We start from the raw sequence: 19,634 nt of genomic DNA, 5'->3' as shown, positions 1-19,634 counted from the left end.
AGTAACAGAGATGATTCTAACCATAGAGTACCAGAGCGGATTCTAACCATAGAGTAACAGAGATGATTCTAACCATAGAGTAACAGAGAGGATTCTAACCATAGAGGAAAAGAGAGGATTAAATCCATATGCAAAATTGTCGAACCCCTAAATTAAATTTTAAGTGTTTCATACAGTTCAATAATTACCGGCTCATTTCTTTTATTCTCGACTGTTATTTAACAGATTTTGATTTAAGAAGGTCCGAGGGAATCTGGATTTTCAGCTCTAGTCTGGAAATGTGCTTGGAATAAAATCTCTCAATTTAATATTCTTTATTCAGATTCTCTTTATATTCAAAATAATAATACTAGAACTAACATTACATCAATACATAGGAACAGAACACAATACAAAACTATAATAATTTGAACAATCTGAACTAACAAACTTAACACTTTTGTTTCCAGAGTGCAATTTTCAATTCACTTGGACTGGACACGTTTGGATTTTTAAAATCTGTTTGTTAAAGTGGGTGTTCACGAAAAATAAAGGGGGTATAGGCTGATCTTGAATTGAATTTGGTTTTGATTGCCACAATTTTTTTTTGCTAGTGGTGGGCTTTGACATCCACCATTGGCAAAGGATGCAAGCCCATTCTTGTTGACTGGTTGTAGACTTTGACATCCACCGCTAGCGAAGGGTGTAAACCCATTCTACTCGTTGACAGTTTAAATCCTCCTAAATGAACGGGAGCCCTCTCCTACAAGTTAAAAATTACAGGGTGTCCCACGAAGCACAACAGTTGGTAAATAGTTTAAAATGTCTTCTTCCTTAATTTGATAAGTTGTTTGATACTAAAGAGACTAATAACATTTTTATAGGACAGTTATATTATAGTAAAATTGATTTCACAGTAAAATAAATATGAGTTAAAACATTTTTTAAAAGAAATAAACTGCAACAAGTCTTTAATATCTAATACAGTATATATGGAAGAAGACATTCAAAACTATTCACCAACTGTCATGTTTTGTGGGACACCATGTAGATATACTAGGTATGAATGCCTCAAATTAAATTTGACAGTTATAACTGGTAATATCTTAATCATAAGTTTAATATTCAATTGACTAATTTACGGTTCAAGTTGTTTAATGCATTTTCTCTTTATATACGCAACAGAGAAAAGTAAAGTAATTAAAATCAAATTCAAATCAGCCTATACCCGCTTTCCTTTTTCGCGAACACTCATTAGATTTCTTGTTTGTTAATAGCATTATTGTTGCGAAACGATAAAGATTATTAACGATATTAACAGTAGATATTCCTAACATTCGTTCGTTTCAAGGGTTCCACCCCTGGACCCGACTAGATTTTAAAATGAAATTTAAATTACGTACAGTCATCATCACTGCTGGACCAATCCAATAAAATGTGGCAATTTTATGATTCTCCGGGTTGGAGGGGGTAGTTTTAGTATTACTTAATGTTTCTGTTTTTCTGCAAGTTCTCCATTTGCTTGATTAGATCTAGTGAAAGTACGGAGAAACCAATTTACTGTTATATCAAATAATGGGGTTTTAAAACCCATCAATACGACAAATAATGATTGAGAGAAAAAAAAATCACACCAAATTCTCCATTACTCCTTACTTAAATAGTAAAGTCGGAAAAGCTCTGTATCTTAAAACTATCATTATTTGCAATCATGATGACACTTTTTAGTTGCCCACAACAAAATAACTTTAAAAAAAGCCATTTTCTCTAGTTTATTTTGGTTGTTTTAATGTTGTACAATGTTTTTTTTTTTGGGGTGGGGGGTGGGGGTGGTGTCTTAAAGGAAAAAATTGCGTTTTATGCTTTATTCTATGCATTAAATTATGCTCCATAATACATGAGGAATATATGTCACACTATAAACCGGGCTCCCTAGTTCCATAATTCATATCTGCATTGTGAATTATTCCACTGTTGCGCATTATCTCAGTATCTAATTAATACCCCTCCCCGCCCACCCTCGCCCTCCCTCATACTTTGTCTGTCACTGTCTCTGTTGGTTCATTCATAAAAACATTCTGAAAGTAAATAAAAATGTTTATTATTCAAAATTTTCAATTGTAAAAAGAAAAAGTCTCTAAGTTATGAATCCATTGGTTTTTATGTGCTTAGTCTAGTCCGCAACTTTACAGAAAAGGGACTGTTCACCAGATTTAAATCTCTCGGGACCACAAAACTCGGACTAATTTGGATAAAAAAATAGATCTTAAAATTCAATAAAACGACTTTAAAAAAAAAAAAATTTTATCGAAAGAAGAAAGTTAAAAAATAATCCATTCTATATTTTAAATTCAATTGAATTTCCAACTAAATTGAATCTTTGCCACAAACCCCAATTTTCTATCCCAAATATCTCAAACTTTAATTGTTTGATCTAACAGAATTCCTAGTTTGAACTAAATTCTACGATACTAGAAATTCAAGGCGCTTCGCGCCCTTCTTTCTAGCCTTAGAGGGCGCTTCGCGCCCATCTTCTAAATTAATTGTAAACATGTTCTCTTTGTGTACATCGTAAAACTAAACAAAAATAATTTGCGGATTTTTACAAAAAATTTCGCGGATTTTCAAAATTTTAAAAAAATTAATGACGATCGAATTTTGATAGAGACAAATATTTGAAATTTTGATGATTCATAAACCTTCCCTGGGCTCCCTAGATGTCCCACAAAAAATTTGGGCCCGATCGGTTCAGCCGTTTTGACGTTTATTGGATACAAACAAACAAACAGACAAACAAACAAACAAACAGACAAGCCAAATTTATATATAGATAAGATTTGAACATAGGAGTGTGTGGCAAAGACTCAATGCCTCTGGTGTGTAGTGACTATTCTCACGGGCAAATTAATCTAAACCTGTGGGTTGCAGATGATCTAGTATAAAAACCAAATTGAGTCAATTTGAATTTCCAAGAGCTATAAATAATTTAACAGACAGAAAACAGATAACTTTTAACAATCTTTTTATTTGTCATTAATTAGAGACAATACAGTTCTACGCCAAGTTTTGTTCTGTACTTGTCAACACATTGTTTTTAACAAGATCCATTAAAAGTTATTCAATCTTTTGCTAGATATAAAGTTAGGCAGCTCTATATATCCTATATCCTAGCTAACAATAGAATGCATCTTTAAACTTTAAACTTCACCAGATACTAGGATACACAAATGTTTTCTGTGTAAAACTTTTTACACATTTTATACTTTCCGAAAAAGGAATATTTCTGATCTGATAGTTTTTTTGCTAATTGAAAATTCAGAATGCTAAATCAAAATAATTATTTTTTTCGTAAAAAAAACATTTTATTTTTAGCTGAGAACATTTTTAGTCGAAAAAAACAAGCGTAGGGTAAGCAGGGTTGTTCCAAGCTAAACAAAAACCCCGAAAAGAGCCATTTTTAAAACAAACTGGAGTTATATTTTTAAGCATGTTTTTGATAGTTACGTAAATATTAATTAACGAAGCATGGCTTGAAACAAAAACTATTTTTTATCTTACAATTAAACTCAAATATTTATTTTCTTAAAGCATATCTCACAATATCACACATATATCAAAAAATGAGGGAAAACATAAAAAGTGCAATCTAATTTTGAAAACATGAGCTCTGAAGAAAAAGCGTGAGTTCTCCCTTTAATTTGATGATGTTTTCCTTCAATATATTCCAAGCTAACTAAAGAATAAAAGAAACAAAGCTTGCAGTTTTTCAGGCAGTTAACTTTTACTAGAGAAGATACTGATCTGGCCTAAATATAACGGGGTAGTACTACAGGGTCTCAGGCCTAGCTTCTCAATACTTGCCAGGCAGTTTTCAAGCCGATATCCTGATACAACAATTCATACAATAATCTAATTATGTGTAGGTTTATTAAACAAAGAATAAAAAAAAAACAGTTTTAAAATAGAGCAGGTATAAACCGCAATTAAGAATGTATTTTTAGGGGAAAAATTAAGTTAAGACAATCGAATTTGAATTCTTCAAGTTTTTGAAGAAAAGTCAGAATTGAAAATATTGTCCCGGGAAAATATCATTTATATTTATTAAAGATGGAAGCGAATGCGCCTGTTCAAGGATAATAAAGTAATAAATGTGAGAAGGGAAAAGGTAATTCAAATTCATAAAATAATATTTAGAAAACAGAAAACCTTTCTTTAAATCCATTTCTTTTATTTTNATTTTCGAAATAAAATTCACTCCTGAGAGGTTTAATAATTATGAAATCCATTAAAACACCAAACCACCCCGCTTATCATTGAAGTACACTTTGAAGAAGTATGAGTTGTTCAGATTTCTTAAAAACAATTAGAACGAATAGTTGAGCTGGTTGGATTTTTTTTAATGTAAAGCGACTTTTCTTTTAATGAGTAACACAGAAACCCTTTAAACCTTCGTGTAAGCAAAACATGTTTTAAGATATTCCGCATTTGCTTTCTGGAAATTGATATTTTTGAATTATGAGGTGTCTTAAAAATTCTCTTTAACCCTATACTAGTTGGGCTATTTTTGTCTGATATATGGTGGGGTGGGGTGGGAGGATCGGGGGTGTTTTCCAACCCCGCCCCCATAGGATTTTGACCTTAGAGTTGAGAAGTGGAGAGTGATACATGTCTTTATAGTCCAACTTTTCAAGGCTGATCATTAAGAAAAATTATACCTCTAACTTTAAGGGTTAGGGTGCAAAGAAGAATTTTTAAAAGTTTAAGAAGTATGTCGGAAATATGTTCAAAAATTATAAATTTTAGCTGAAGCTTAATTACCAAGAGGTTGTAAGCATTTCTGATTTTCTTTAAATTTTGATGTTGAAAAAGCGAAGAAGTTTTTAAGTTATTTAGAAAAAACCACAAGGTGGTTGGGGTTGGGGGGTGTATGAATATATATCCCTGCAAGCTTCCAGTCTGCATTGATCTGAGGTAGTTCTACATCTAGCTCTTGAACTGTAGCATCATCAAGCTGAGGAACAATAAGAGGGGAACCTGGAAAAAATTCACAATTCTAATATTTACAAAATTGTCTAACATAAACTCACGCGTACTTGGCTAAATTAACTACTTCAGAACGAGATTAGCTCATAAACAATGATCTTAGATTTATCAGTGTTTACTAAAGACAAACAGAAAAGGCGATTTAAACAAATAAAAGTTCGAAAAAGCTTTACTTTACCTTCCCCCATGGGTAAGCTTTGACAATAAAGAGACATTATTATTGGAGAATTTGAGTTGGATAAAAGGAAAGATGTATTTTTTCCAAACATTTTTAACATATCAAAAAAAGCTTTAAAAAGGCGAATTGAACTATTTGATTTTTGTTCTCTGGAATTAAACTACTCCATATTTTTAATTTATCAAAAATAAGTTAAATAAAAGGCGAATTGAACTACTCGATATTTTTTCTCGTTAAAAGTTTCTTTGGAAAAAATCACTAATTGCGAGAGTATTTTGTACATTGGTAATTCAAGTTTTATTTTACAAAATCATTCACGAAAAAATTCAAAAGATATATTCAAAGAGTATCATACCAGATTCACAACAGTGCCCTTTGAAATATTGTTAAAACAACAATTTTGATGATCTTAAAACGTGTTCGAGTTCTGTAAATGTACATTCTTTTGTTGTTTCTGATTAATAAATGCGTAAGTCACTTTATAGAACATTCACAATTAGAAGGATTATGGAGGATATTTTCTGACCAAGGTTTAAAGGGTACCGTTGTGAATCAAGCATACCATTCTGTAGATGAAGGGTTATTTGGTCTTTTTTAATATGAAATCTGACCTGTATCCAAACCAAGAACTAGATCAACTCCTCCAACCTTCTCCTCTACTCTAGAGAGTACCAGGAGAAAGGTCAGGGTTATCCCTTGAGGATTAAGGTCGAATAAGAAAACCGGAACGACCAATCCTGGTTCTGAAGCCTCTATATATAAACTTCTGTGTCCAACAAAAGTCTGGTAAACTTTAATTCAAGGAATTAATCTTTTTTAAATTAAATTTAATCGATTATTTTAAAGAGTGGACAAGGTCAATAAGAAATCCAGGAGCATTTTAAAAATCTTTGTTCGTAAATTTTTAAGTTACATAGTTGGTCAATAATCATAAGCTTTAGTCGTCATTTATTATCGCTCCATTGATCACCATGTTTAAATGAGATTTCTTTTGTGAATAGTATTAAGTCTAAATTCTAACCTAGTTACCTGTAACCAAGGAAGTTGCACAAGAAACCTCCATACCTTTGTTTACATTAAACTTGTCCTGCAACTTACGGGTAGCAAATAAACACGTTCAGTTCTGCCTAGACTGAGAATTGTTTATGTTCCTACAAGTAATTGCAGTACATTTTTAAGTAAACAAAGATAAGGAGGGTCCTGGCAATAGATAAAGATAGATTGCGCATAAGACGACATTTTTCATCTTGAAAGATATAAATGTACACTGTACAGAGATGTTTTAAAGATATTCCTATTATATAGATTAACTAGATCGGTTGTGAACATTGGCTGTTTTTATGTCATTGAGTGTTTGTGGTGTACATGAGTTCTGTAGAGAGAAATTTAAGTTAGTTTAGTCCTTCTTATGTCCTTTTTCAGTTCTCGTCAATATGATATATTGATATTTTCAAAATAAAATTCACTCCTGAGAGGTTTAATAATTATGAAATCCATTAAAACACCAAACCACCCCGCTTATCATTGAAGTACACTTTGAAGAAGTATGAGTTCGCGGACTGTACAATTCTTGGTGATTTTGCGCAAATAAGCTATCTATGTTTATTTATTTATCAATGGTCCTGGCGCATACTTGAATGTATATTTTTAGACGATAAAAAAAGGTGCCAGCGTGGACAATGAAGTATTTTTTCCTTTGAAAAATTGCAAAGATATTTTTATTTAAAAGAAAAGTGAGTGAAGGTATCTAGATCTAGTTTAGCTTTGAATAAAGAAACAAACTACAGAAAAGGATTTTCTAGAATTAAAGTTTCTCCTTTGTGTGGGTAGTATAGCAACAGAATACAGGAGGGAGGGGGGAGATGGGGGAGGGAGTAGAAGTTGTGGAAGAGAGGAGGGAGGAATCAGTATTAGAACTATTTTTTGCGGAATTCTAATGAAAGAAAGCATAACAACCTGGATAAAAAGTAATTTTCTTAAATTGAAGAAATTTAAATAAATTCGAACAGAAACCTATTCATCCAAACTTAAATCTAAACAACAGTGTTGCAGGTTTTCTTTTTCTTATAACATTCAATCGCATTTTAAGAAAATTTAAGTTTAAAGGTTAGAATGATTTTTTCCCTGAATATTGGTTGAAATTAGACTAGGCTGTGGTTGCAGGGAGAGGAGGTGGAACCACTGGTTCCCGCGGCCACTGGAGAAACAAGATCTGAATACTAATCTCATCTTCTCTCTGTTCAAGCCTGCTCCCACCTCCTCCTCCCTCCTCATTCTGTCTAGATCCAGGTTCAAGCCTGCTCCCACCTCCTCCTTCCTCCTCATTCTGTCTAGATCCAGGTTCAAACCTGCTCCCACCTCCTCCTTCCTCCTCATTCTGTCTAGATCCAGGTTCAAGCCTGCTCCCACCTCCTCATCCCTCCTCATTCTGTCTAGATCCAGGTTCAAGCCTGCTCCCACCTCCTCCTCCTCCCTCCTCATTCTGTCTAGATCCAGGTTTACAGCCTGAAACCAGTGGTTAGAATCCATATTTCGATCCGGAGACACGGGATCCCTGATTACTTCGGGAAAAAAAACAAAAACTGAGAATATGACAATCTTACGTAGCTCAGACTCTACGAACACCACCAAGAATATCATTTGGGGGACAACAGTTTTTTTTTTCTCTGTAATGATTGAACTACTGTTGTGTCACCGTGTGCACTACCGAACTTTTGAACACTTATTTCAGGGGGAAGAAAGTTTCAAACCGTGATTTGACCCAAACCTGACACGGAGTGCCATGTTTGGGTCAAATGTGCAAAGTTTTCTTTTCAGCTATTTTTAATTAATTTAATCGATAAATAAAAAACAATCTGTGAACTTTAATTTAGAATAGTTATATAACAAAAATTTAAATACTAAACCCCTGCAAATAAATAGATTAAATTTGTTATTATTATTAATTTCATTTTAGAACATGTCACATTTTAAAAGCAAATGCGAAGTTTGAGCGCAAAACAAGTTTTGAAATATGTCGTGATTTTAAGACATTTTACAGATCTGAATCAAATTGATAATTTTCAAGCATTTACATAAATTGGTAAAATGAAAAATAAAACTCAAAAAATATTTTCTGTTCTGATTTTTGAAAATATAACGACTTTAAATATAAAAAAATCAATTAATAATATTATTTTGTTCTTAAAATAAAATTGAAATGAAAAATGCGGAAATATTTTGTTTAAAATTGAGGAAACTAAATACTTTCAGTGATTCATGCTCATTTGCCACCCCCTGACAGATTCAGGGAGGGGCGTAGCTCCCCCCTGAATTTGGAATTTTGTGTTCCTTGTATCAGAATAGTTTCTCAAAAGCATGCTTAAGGGAAAGAAACCCTAGTGCAAAACAGGAAAAATATCTGTCTTAATAAACTATAATGTGTGAATAGTTTAAAATCTAGTTTTTAAGTCTTTAGTCATTAATTTTGACTCTTTTTAAGTCTTTTAAGTCAAAAAAAAATTTTCGCCTGCAGCGCGATTTTTTGTTCCTAATTATGAATTTTTTGTTACTAAAAAATCTTGGCCCCCCCCCCTCACTTAAATCCTGTATCCGCCCCTGTTTATGCTGTATTGAAATGAACATATTGTTCAGATATTTCATAGTTCATAAGATTAGTAATTCAAATACCAGTCATCTAAATTTACAAACATTCATAACTGCAATTATGATAGAGATTGTTTTAAATGTCGTCGTCTTATTTCTAATATTCTTTTAGTTTGGTGTTCGTGAGCTCTAAGCTCTATATGTGTGATAACAAATTTAATCCTTAATCCGTATGCACTTAGTTGGATTCTGATTCCGGATCTTAGATTGCTCCGAATCACTGCCTGAAAGTTAAGAAAGGGCTCCAGGTTCTCCCAGAAAAGGTTCTCCCGGTCCATGAACTCTATCTCTACCCTGTTCTCCCTGTGGGGCAGCTCGTAAGTCCAACCAGGGGCAAAAATGGCACAAGACAGATTTCTCTCTCTGTTCAGGGGTTTATATTTACATTTCAAAAAAACCTTTTAAATCAAGAAAAACGTATAACAGCTGGAAAATAAATGGTCACAAGGATTTTCAAAAAACAAAATGGTTTTAACTAAATCAACCTTAGCGTTTTTAAAATTCTGTTATCATTGCGAAAATAGGCGGATATTTTTAATTATGTCCTTTTAGTTTTATAAGAAATTTTAAATATCTTTTAATAAATTAATTTCCCTAGTGACTGATTAATATGATTACTAAATATTGGAAAAAGTACCCACAAAGGATCAGTCTTCATTCAATCATAATTCTTTGCGCTTTTCTGCCAAATTGTTTCTTGTAAATCTTAAAATTACCTCAGACAGAAAAGCAAATGCAATCGTCATCTGACATATTAAAAAAAATAACATGTTGTCAAATTACAGTCTCATCCTTTCTAGTTAACCCTGATAATATGATAAAATATCCCTCTGTCCCTTATTTTGGAGAGTGCCGCAGAGCAGTTAAATCCCCCGCCTGAGGAGGGGGAGGGGAAAATTATTATCTATAACATTTCACTGTCACATCAATTATCAATAAAACTGTTATAAAAATAATAATATTGAATGAAACTCGCTGGTTTATAGCTTTCTATTTTATACAGATTAAAAAACCGCTGAACACTTCAATTCAATTTATTAAAAATAAAAANATAATAATAATAATAATAATAATAATAATAATAATAATAATAATAATAATAATAATAATAATAATAATAATAATGAAAATCATAATACAAGTTTCTTACCTCCAAAACACCCTCGGCCGAAAACGTCCACACCGACGAAAATATCCGTCCGACGATCTAGCTGAGATCCCAGGGTTTCCAGACAGTTATTTAAACTAACATTTAGGGATATTTAAATTTATTCCATATGTTCATCCTAGCGATTTAAATTGTTCCGATGTTGGAATGTGTATTTCAATAGATTTATGTTTATCTAAAGTTAGAATAAAAGAATTCTTATCGGACAGATAAATCCGTTGCTAAACAAAATATAATTTAATATTTCCAAACGATTTTTAACTTTCAATACTCCTAATAGTTTTTCCTCAAAATACAATTTTCAAACTTTAAATTTTTTTAGCCTCATAATCAGACCCAAGCAGAATTCATTTATATTTCCTAAAATACTTTTTAATCAATGCGATTTTTAAATAATCAATAGAAATGGATTTTTTTTATTTGAAAATATTCCGAAAATTTAACTTTTAGAAACAGGCTTAATGTATATCTTTAAAAAAACAATTATCTTTATATTTACACAATTAAATTTGGTATAAAATATTAGTTGAGTAAATACATATTTTTTTTTAATGAAAAACTTCCCTATCCTTTGGTGGGTCCGAGTTCTCTGGTAGTTTCCAGCAGTAGTTTAAAAATATACCATCACATTCATCAAAGAATGGTTTATTTAGAGAGTTTAATTCATCCTGCCACTTCAACTCACCCTAAACTCAAAGGTTTAAAACCAATCCTAGAGCTGGGACTAGATTAAGTGAACTAGAAGAAGTGGTTGAACCGTGTAGACTAAGTTGAACTATTTATCTTGCAAGACAGTTCTGAAGAGGAGTGGTACAATTTAGTCTATACAGTTCAACTATTTCTCGCTTTTTATTTAAACACCTGTTTAAGCCGTGTAGAATTTGGCCTTAAAAATCTGACATGAAGAGAGGAAGAATGTGAATGGTAGGTACGTCGTATATAAACGGCGACCAAAACTTTTTTGATCCCATGAGAAAATTTTAAATTTTATCAATAGTAGCAGAACTTAAAGTTAGTAAAAAAAAGGTCGGAATATATTAATTATACAATTGGCCTAGACTCTCGGGACAAATCGGATAATATAATATTTTGTCCCTTTAGGTTAAACAATTAGAAAACAGCAAACAGTCTCTTTAAAAAGGAAAACTTTAATTCTCATCTTGATTTCGTTTAGTCCTAGTTCAAGTGTTAATTTTCACGGAATGTATACCCACCCACCCCTCTTCCCACTAAATTAGCACTTGAAACCTTAACTAGTTATATCACCCCCCTCCCCCCCTTCTCTTAACCACATCCTCTCAATTCTAATATTAGTTTCTCAAGTCTCAATTTAAACCCTATATAAACCCTTACACTTCTAACACCAGGATATTTAGGGGAGAATACAACCGATCCTTTTCTACTCTTCAAACTAATTGTAGAAAATCCACCAGGGATAAATATTTTCTACTCTTCAAACTAATTGTAGAATATCCACCAGGGATATATATTTCCTACTCTTCAAACTAATCGTAGAAAATCCACCAGGGATATATATTTTCTACTCTTCAAACTAATTGTAGTAAACATAGATAAATAAATAAACATAGATAGCTTATGTTCGCAAAATCACCAAGAATTATACAGTCCGCGAACTCATACTTCTAGGGGTCAAAGTGTACTTCAATGATAAACGGGGTGGTTTGGTGTTTTAATCATAGAGAATAGAATATATATTAGAGGAGAATTTACTAGAAAAAGTGAAAAACGGCCATTTTGTTGTACTGTTTTCATACTGCAGGTGTACTTCACATATTTATGCTATATAACCTTTTGGGCCCTGGAATATCATTTAATAGAAAATCTAAAATCAATGTTAAAAGAAAACCAAATTATGAAATAGGCTGGTTTCATAATTGACCAATTATCATTTCACAAAGACTCTATGCCTTTCACTTTACAAACGATGATTTTACGTTATAACTATAAATCAAAACTATAAATTTTTTTTATTCACCTAATTCATTAATAAAGTTTATTTAACAACAAGGAGAATTGAATAGAAGGAGGGGGGGATAGGAATTCCGAACACTTTGCTGTGACGTTTTTGGACTGCGGAAGAACCAGTTTTTGGGTATAACAACAATAACAGAGGCAGCCGATCTAATGTAAACAAACATGAGTTAGTATACGGTGAATCTTCATCTAACGCCAGAGATGCGCCAAATGTCTGTTTATCATTTGTGTTATTGTTTACAATCTTTATTATTGTTGTTACGCAAAAACTAGTTCTTCAGCAGTCCAAAAACGTCACAGCAAAGTGTACGGAAACCCTATCGCCCCCTCCTATTCAATTCTCCTTGTTTAACATCTTTAAAAAATTCGAAATTGAAATGAATAGTCTAGGGAACATACTGTATTAATGTACTCTACTGCATATAATTTGTGAACATATTCATGATTTGTACACTTTGAACTCCCTTTTAGGCTGAAAGGGACTGAAAAAATTCATGCCGAGAGATTCTGTAAATTCCCCTCTAATATATATTCTATTCTCTATGGTTTTAATGGATTTCATGAAAGAGTGTAAAATAACTCCGGGAATGGAACTATTTAAATAGCAATATTTCACTGAGCAATATATCATATTGACGGGAACTGAAGAAGAACATGTAAAGAACTAAACTAACTTAAATTTCTCTCTGCAGAACTCATGTACACCACAAGTACTCAATGACATAAGAACAGCCAATGTTCACAACCGACCTAGTTAATCTATAAAATAGGAATATCTTTCAACCATCTCTGTACATTTTTATCTTTCAAGATGAAAAATGTCGTCTTATGTGCAATCTATCTTTATTTATGGTAGTAAATCCACCAGGGATAGATAATTCCTCTTGGAAAATATTTAGAATTCTAGCTTCTCAGCAAATTCCTTCAGCAAAAAAGCACTGATCCTTGCTTATATCTTTGCGACCTAATGTAAACCTTCAATACTTCAAACTATAAATTCTACTTATGAGGATCAAAGAATTGCACGGTCATTTTTCGAAAAGGAAATTAGAGGTTGTCATTAGTTTTTTTATTGTGCATTTATATGATTGTCATAAATGAGTTGTTTAAACCAACATGTAAAGATTTCAGAAGATTCATAAAAAATCACAAGAGCTGGTTCATACAAAAAATTATTTCAATTAAAAAAAAAGAACTTTCGATTCCAGGTTTTTTTCTGTAGAGTTTTAGTCCTATGTCTCATCCAAGTCAATTCTTAAGCAAAATTGTACTTCAAGAATACACACTCACAAAGGAGACCTAAGAGACGACCGTTTGGATTTTTTTTGTCTTTTCTTTTGTATTTATGGTTTCTTCTTTGCCAAACCGTTTAGTGTACAACGAATAAAATGAAATTCAAAGCATAAAACCAAACCTTTTTCATTTTTAAGCCAGTCCTTGAAGTCTCAGCATTTGTTCATTCTTTCAGAATTAAGCAGGGCTAGTAGAATACACTATAATTTTAGAGAAGTATTCTCAACTCAGAACTTTTGTGATCTTGGGATCAAGCATTGATTGCATCTTATGCAGATCTACTTATCAACTTTATCTCTCTTCGATATCCTGTAGTGGCCATACATTGCAGGATCTAGCCTTGATCCTCTAACTTAAAGTTCCCGCATTGAATATCGAGATCAAGCGTTCAAGATGAACTATACAACACACAAAAGTTTCGATCTCTGATAATACAATAACCTTCTATATTCAGGAGACAGTGCGAATTCTTGAACGAGAATAAATAGTTTTGAACAGGAAGAAAATTAGTATTTTCAAACCAGGTAAACACAAAACATTTCTTATAAATATTTCTACACATTTATTTTAGTATATTTTTTCCCTCAACCCCAGGGGGGTGTAATAACAAAAAAATATGAAAATCCTAATTGAGAATGTAAAAATAAAGTCTAGAAAGGACGGATTGAGAAGAATCAGAAAGATTAAGATGAAATAAACTGAGAAAGGACGCTTGAAAAATAATAGATTGGGAAATGTTCGATTGAGATTTTTTACAAGTATTTATCGAGAGTAGATGATATGAAGAAATAAGGATGGATTGAGAAAAGAAGATTTCGGAAGAATTATAAAAATATACGAATTTAAAAAATAATAATGAAAAAACAACTAAAATTTAAAGGTCTCATTCTTCGAGAGTGGATGACACGAGGAAACTTGGGTTAAGTAAAGATGGATTGAGAAAGGATAGCTCGAGAAAAGAAAAAGTGGAGTTTAGAAGACTTGAGAAAGGACAAGTTGAGTAAGGACTGATTGAGTAAAGATGGATTAAGTAAGGATGGATAGAGTAAGGATGGATTGAGAAGGATGGATTGAGTAAGGATGGATAGAGTAAGGATGGATTGAGAAGGATGGATTGAGTAAGGATAGATTGAGTAAGGATAGATTGAGTAAGGATGGATTGAGTAAGGATGGATAGAGTAAGGATGGATTGAGAAGGATGGATTGAGTAAGGATGGATTGAGTAAGGATAGATTGAGTAAGGATGGATTGAGTAAGGATGGATAGAGTAAGGATGAATCAAGTAAGGAAGGATTCGGAAGGAAAAGATTGGGATCGGTCGACTGAGTGAGGACGAATTTAGATAAGACGAATGAAGTGAGGACAGATTGAGTAAGGACGAATTGGGAACGGACGGATTGAGTAAGGACGATTTGAGATCGGACAGATTGAGTAAGGGACAGATTGAGTAAGGACGATTTGAGATCGGACAGATTGAGTAAGGGACGGATTAAGCTAGGATGGATTGAGCAAGGACGAATTGAGCAAGTTTATATCAAGTATTGACGAAATGAATAACTTTGCTCCTATAGTATCCCTGAGCTGTTGGTTCATTAAATCCTTGTTGTTTGGAAAACTGGACAAACTTACAAATCTAATTCATCCCTGTAGACAAACTTCAATTTTCTCAACCCTTCCGTTCATTCATCAGTCATCCAGAAATTCTTTAATCTAACTTCAACCATTACAAATTTACTTATTACAATTCATTTTTTCATTATTATAAATTTGTTAAAAATAAACGATTTCTTTTTTATTTACTATTTCTTAATTTTTCATTTTCATCTTTCCGAATTTTCTCATTATCCCTCATTCTTTTACTTATTCATTCTTACTATATTTACTCATTATCCCCCATTCTTTTACTTATTCATTCTTACTATATTTAATCACTATCCCCAATTTATTTACTTATTCATTCCTACTATATTTAATCATTATCCCCCATTCTTTTACTTATTCATTTCTAATATATTTAATCATTATTCCTCATTCTTTTACTACTATATTTGCTCATTATCCCCCATTCTTTTACTTATTCATTCCTACTATATTTAATCATTATCCCCCATTCTTTTACTTATTCATTTCTAATATATTTAATCATTATTCCTCATTCTTTTACTTATTTATTTCTACTATATTTACACATTATCCCCCATTCTTTTACTTATTCATTCCTACACTTATTATCCAACGTTCATTTACTTATTCATTTCTACTATATATACTTATTATCCATCATTCTTTTAATTATTTATTTCTACTATATATACTTATTATCCATCATTAATTTCTTCATTCATTTCTACTATATTTACTTATTATCCATCATTATTTTAATTATTTATTTCTACTATATATACTTATAATCTATCATTCATTTATTTATTCATTTTTACTAAATTCAATAATTATCCATCATTCATTTACTTATTCATTCCACCTATATTTACTTATTATCCATCATTCATTTACTTATTCATTTACTGGATTTCCACATTATCTACCATCCATTTACTTATTTGCTCCTGTAAAAGTTTATTCTGAACATAAAAAATGTCTAATTAAAACTTACAGAGCTATAATCAGAATTCCCTCCCAACATTAAAATCATTACCCCCCCCCCCCCTCCCACTCGGCCAACTGAATATTTTACCTAGGTTTACAGCATCATAAAAATGTTTTGGAGGAATATTAAACGTATAATAACAACTACAGTTCCTCGACATAGCATGGAAACATTGCTAGCAAACTCAAACAATGCATTGCATGCATACATTGCTGGCTTTAGAATAAAGATAATTCCAATCCCCCCCCCCCCCACTCTCCGGCGCTTTACTGTAAAGTCTAAAATTAATAGTGAAGTGAAAACTTATGAATTTAAGGGAGTCAAGGAGAAACGAGCGCAAACGGATAAACAACGAGTTTAAGGAACGATTTAAATTGACCCGGAAGATCGAGAAACGGATTAGTGCTTGAGGGAAAAAAACATACAAAAATTACACTCCTATTTAAAAAATAAAAATTAATTTTATCTTCTCAGATAAAGGTTGAATGAACACTGAATCGATGTGGACATTCTGCATTGTTTAATATCGTTGAGATTCCGTATTTAACAGTTTATGATGATTTGTACTTCTACACTCCTCTAAGAATAATATTAAAAATATCTATTCCCATTTGTCTTGCCATTGTCCCCGGCAAAATCCTAGAAAGCTTAACTCTAGAAAATCCGTGAATTTATGGGAGTTTTGGAAACTTAATCTGGAGAACGCGGGGGAGAACATTACAAGGCATGGTAAGATTTAGCCTCGCATTAAAAATTAATTAATTACTGGTTAAAAAGAGAAAAATATCCGAAAAGGTTCCTCTAATTTTTGGGCCGGTTTCAATTTGATTAAACAAAAAGAGTAAAATTTTGGATAAGGATCTAGGCCAAATTTATATAGAAATTACTGGCATCACTTAGCGACTTCGTAACAACCTATAGTTTGATCATTTTCACAAAAAAAACAAGAAAATTTTTGAAATTTTTTAATAATCTTTTTAGACAATAAGAAGTTGTGTTTTTAAGACATGCAAGAAAATGTTCAAAATAGATTCATGTTCATGCCAGATTCACAACGGTGCCCCTAAACCTTTAGGAGTAACTATTTATGGAAATTCAAGAGTCGAATTCTGACAATTTCCTTCGTTGTTACTGCTAAATAAATCCGCAAGTTGCTAGAATTAAAATATCCACAAGATATCTTCATCCTAATTGCTCAGACGACGGTTTAAAAGGTATCGTTGTGAATCGGTCATGCCACTCAATGAATAATAATTTAATGAAAACGTTGATTAAAATTATGGATTGATTTAATTCCTGAATAGTAACACTGTCATACCAGATAACGAGGCAGTCATCTGTAATCATCTTCATCCGAGCTCTCAGCTTACCCACTGTCATCATTCATCATTCATCATTCATCATTCATCATTCATCATTCGTTATTCATTTTTTCATTTTTTCATTATTCATTTATTCATTATTCATGATTCATGATTCATGATTCATGATTCATGATTCATGATTCATGATTCATGATTCATGATTCATGATTCATGATTCATCCTTCATCCTTCATCCTTCATCATTCGGCATTCGGCATTCGTTATTCATTTATTCATTATTCATCATTCATTATTCATTATTCATGATTCATGTTTCATGATCTATGATTCATGATTCATGATTCATGATTCATGATTCATGAAATTGATCCTGCGTTCTACATCTCAGGAAACTAAATTATGATAGGAGAGATCCATTGGTATATTGAAACATATGTATAATAGGGACGTAGGTTTATAATCACCCCTATATAGCAGTTTAGGACAGGATGAGTGCTTTTTTACTGCTCCCTCTGTTTTAATATCTTTGAACCATCTAGTCTCGGATGAGAATATTTCTAAATTAAGAACTGCAATATATCTGAACTGGTCTGAGGACAATATATTGAATATTTAATCAAGATCAAGTGCAGATACCAAGCTCAGACTTAAACCTACCAGTTCAAATTTACAATATTTATATATTTTGCAAAACGTATTGTATTCAGAATCCGGATATTCATTCCCCTAAATCCGGAATGTTTTCAGAGCAATTTTCTTTTTTTTATGATAAATTTTTGTGGAGGTAAATTGAGCAGAAAATGAAATTCACTGAGAACGTATTTTTTAGGAGATGTTTCTTTTTATGTAGAATCATGTATGATAGAAAAATAAGAGGTCAGCAAAACGTATTAAAATTCTGGTTTGTAAATTATTTGAAACATATATTATATATATATATATATATATATATATACAGTATACACTATACAGGGTTTCTAAAAAAAACGGGAAATAAGGGTCCACAGACTCGTTTGTAATCGGATTTTCAAGATTGAGACCATTTTCAAAATCTACATACAATTCCGATTCAATGAGCCAAATTTTAGGCTTGTAGATCTAAAAATGACAACTTTAAAGGCTCCTAATGTTTCCAACTAGATTGAGTAAATTTGGTTAAAATAAAGATAATCTCCGTTTGCACATAAGGGTCAATATGCAGACTTGTTTGTAATTGGATTTTCAAGATTGAGACCAATTTTGATATAAACGTAAAATGTCCGAGTCATTAACCCAATGTGTTGGCTTGTAGATCTAAAAATAACAATTGTACTGTAATAAACTGTAACCTAACATTGAATACAAAATTGAGCAAACGGAGATTATCTTTTACTTTTTACTTCGCTTCAATTGGTAACTCGAGGAGCCTATACAATTTTTAGATCCACAGCCTAAATTGGACTCATTGAATCATAAATTGTATGTAGATTTTAAAAATGGTCTCAATCTTGAAAATCCGATTACAAGCAAGTTTGTAGACTCTTGTACAAAATTCAAACAGAAATTTTCCTATTTTAACCAAATTACTCACTACAGTTGGAAACTTTAGGAAAATGTACGTAGATTTTAAAAATGGTCTCAATCTTGAAATTACAATTACAAACGAGTGTTTAGACCCTTATTCCCCGTTTTTTTTAAGACACTCTGTATGTATATAAAAATATATATGTATGTTTATATGTAAATCCTACTGAAAATGTAGAAAGGAACCCTTGATATTGGTACATTGGATCAAGATAGAATGGATGGAATTGAATACAGAGTATTGATCTCTTTTCCTTTAAGACTGCCAGCGATAAAAGTTGCTTCAAAACTTCTAAAACTAAATATTCAAATTTTACATTTCAAATTGTAGAACTCTCTCAAGAGAATCTTCATCTTTCGTTTACAAATAAACTTTTAAATATAGAAAAAGAATATGTGAGAATTTAAATATAAATTCTATAAGATTTAGTAGCTAATGAAGACTAGAGATAAAAACAGATTCAGTGATACAAGGGGTTTCCTAAAATGCACTTTAGGGTAATCGATATTTATCTGCATCCTTAGGTAATGATTACACCATATACAATTAAGAAGTAAGATACAACTAGTTTCATCATTTCTTTGTGGGTAGTTCGAGAACCGTATCCCAAATTTTAATTAAAATAAGCAGAATAAAATCTAAAAAACAAATAAAACATCTATTTTTTATATTTTATTAAAGAGTCCAATAATCTTGGCCTACTTGATTCCCCTGATTTGTGTGAAGTTGTATGGATTGGAAGCACGGTTGTATGATCTCATTCTAATGATATTCATCAACTTAGAGAATCCCTTCACTTAATTATGCAGAAACCTACTGTACTTCGATATATA

The 19,634-nt window shown here is 31.9% G+C and overlaps 1 protein-coding gene across 2 annotated transcripts in view; it reads right to left on the bottom strand.

Annotated features, from left to right (window-relative positions):
• Positions 1 to 3,483: 3,483 nt before the first annotated feature.
• LOC111698238 (cytosolic endo-beta-N-acetylglucosaminidase) overlaps positions 3,484 to 19,634 on the bottom strand; it is a 32,301-nt gene continuing 16,150 nt past the window's right edge. For both annotated transcript variants that reach the window (XM_023468523.1, XM_023468522.1), the window contains exons 8-17: positions 17,209 to 17,285; positions 10,578 to 10,699; positions 9,996 to 10,090; positions 9,682 to 9,721; positions 9,070 to 9,208; positions 7,325 to 7,705; positions 7,017 to 7,133; positions 5,812 to 5,983; positions 4,921 to 5,013; positions 3,484 to 3,863 (exon numbers count right to left, since the gene is read on the bottom strand). In XM_023468523.1, the coding sequence (XP_023324291.1) occupies positions 3,754 to 3,863; positions 4,921 to 5,013; positions 5,812 to 5,983; positions 7,017 to 7,133; positions 7,325 to 7,705; positions 9,070 to 9,208; positions 9,682 to 9,721; positions 9,996 to 10,090; positions 10,578 to 10,699; positions 17,209 to 17,285 (1,346 nt within the window). In that variant the 3' untranslated portion in view covers positions 3,484 to 3,753. The remainder of the gene's footprint in view (positions 3,864 to 4,920; positions 5,014 to 5,811; positions 5,984 to 7,016; positions 7,134 to 7,324; positions 7,706 to 9,069; positions 9,209 to 9,681; positions 9,722 to 9,995; positions 10,091 to 10,577; positions 10,700 to 17,208; positions 17,286 to 19,634) is intronic.

The sequence above is a fragment of the Eurytemora carolleeae genome, unplaced genomic scaffold, assembly GCF_000591075.1.
Source record: "Eurytemora carolleeae unplaced genomic scaffold, Eaff_2.0 scaffold248, whole genome shotgun sequence".
NCBI lineage: Eukaryota > Metazoa > Arthropoda > Copepoda > Calanoida > Temoridae > Eurytemora > Eurytemora carolleeae.
Note: the sequence above shows the minus strand (reverse complement) of the source record. Positions and strands in the feature narration are given on the sequence as shown.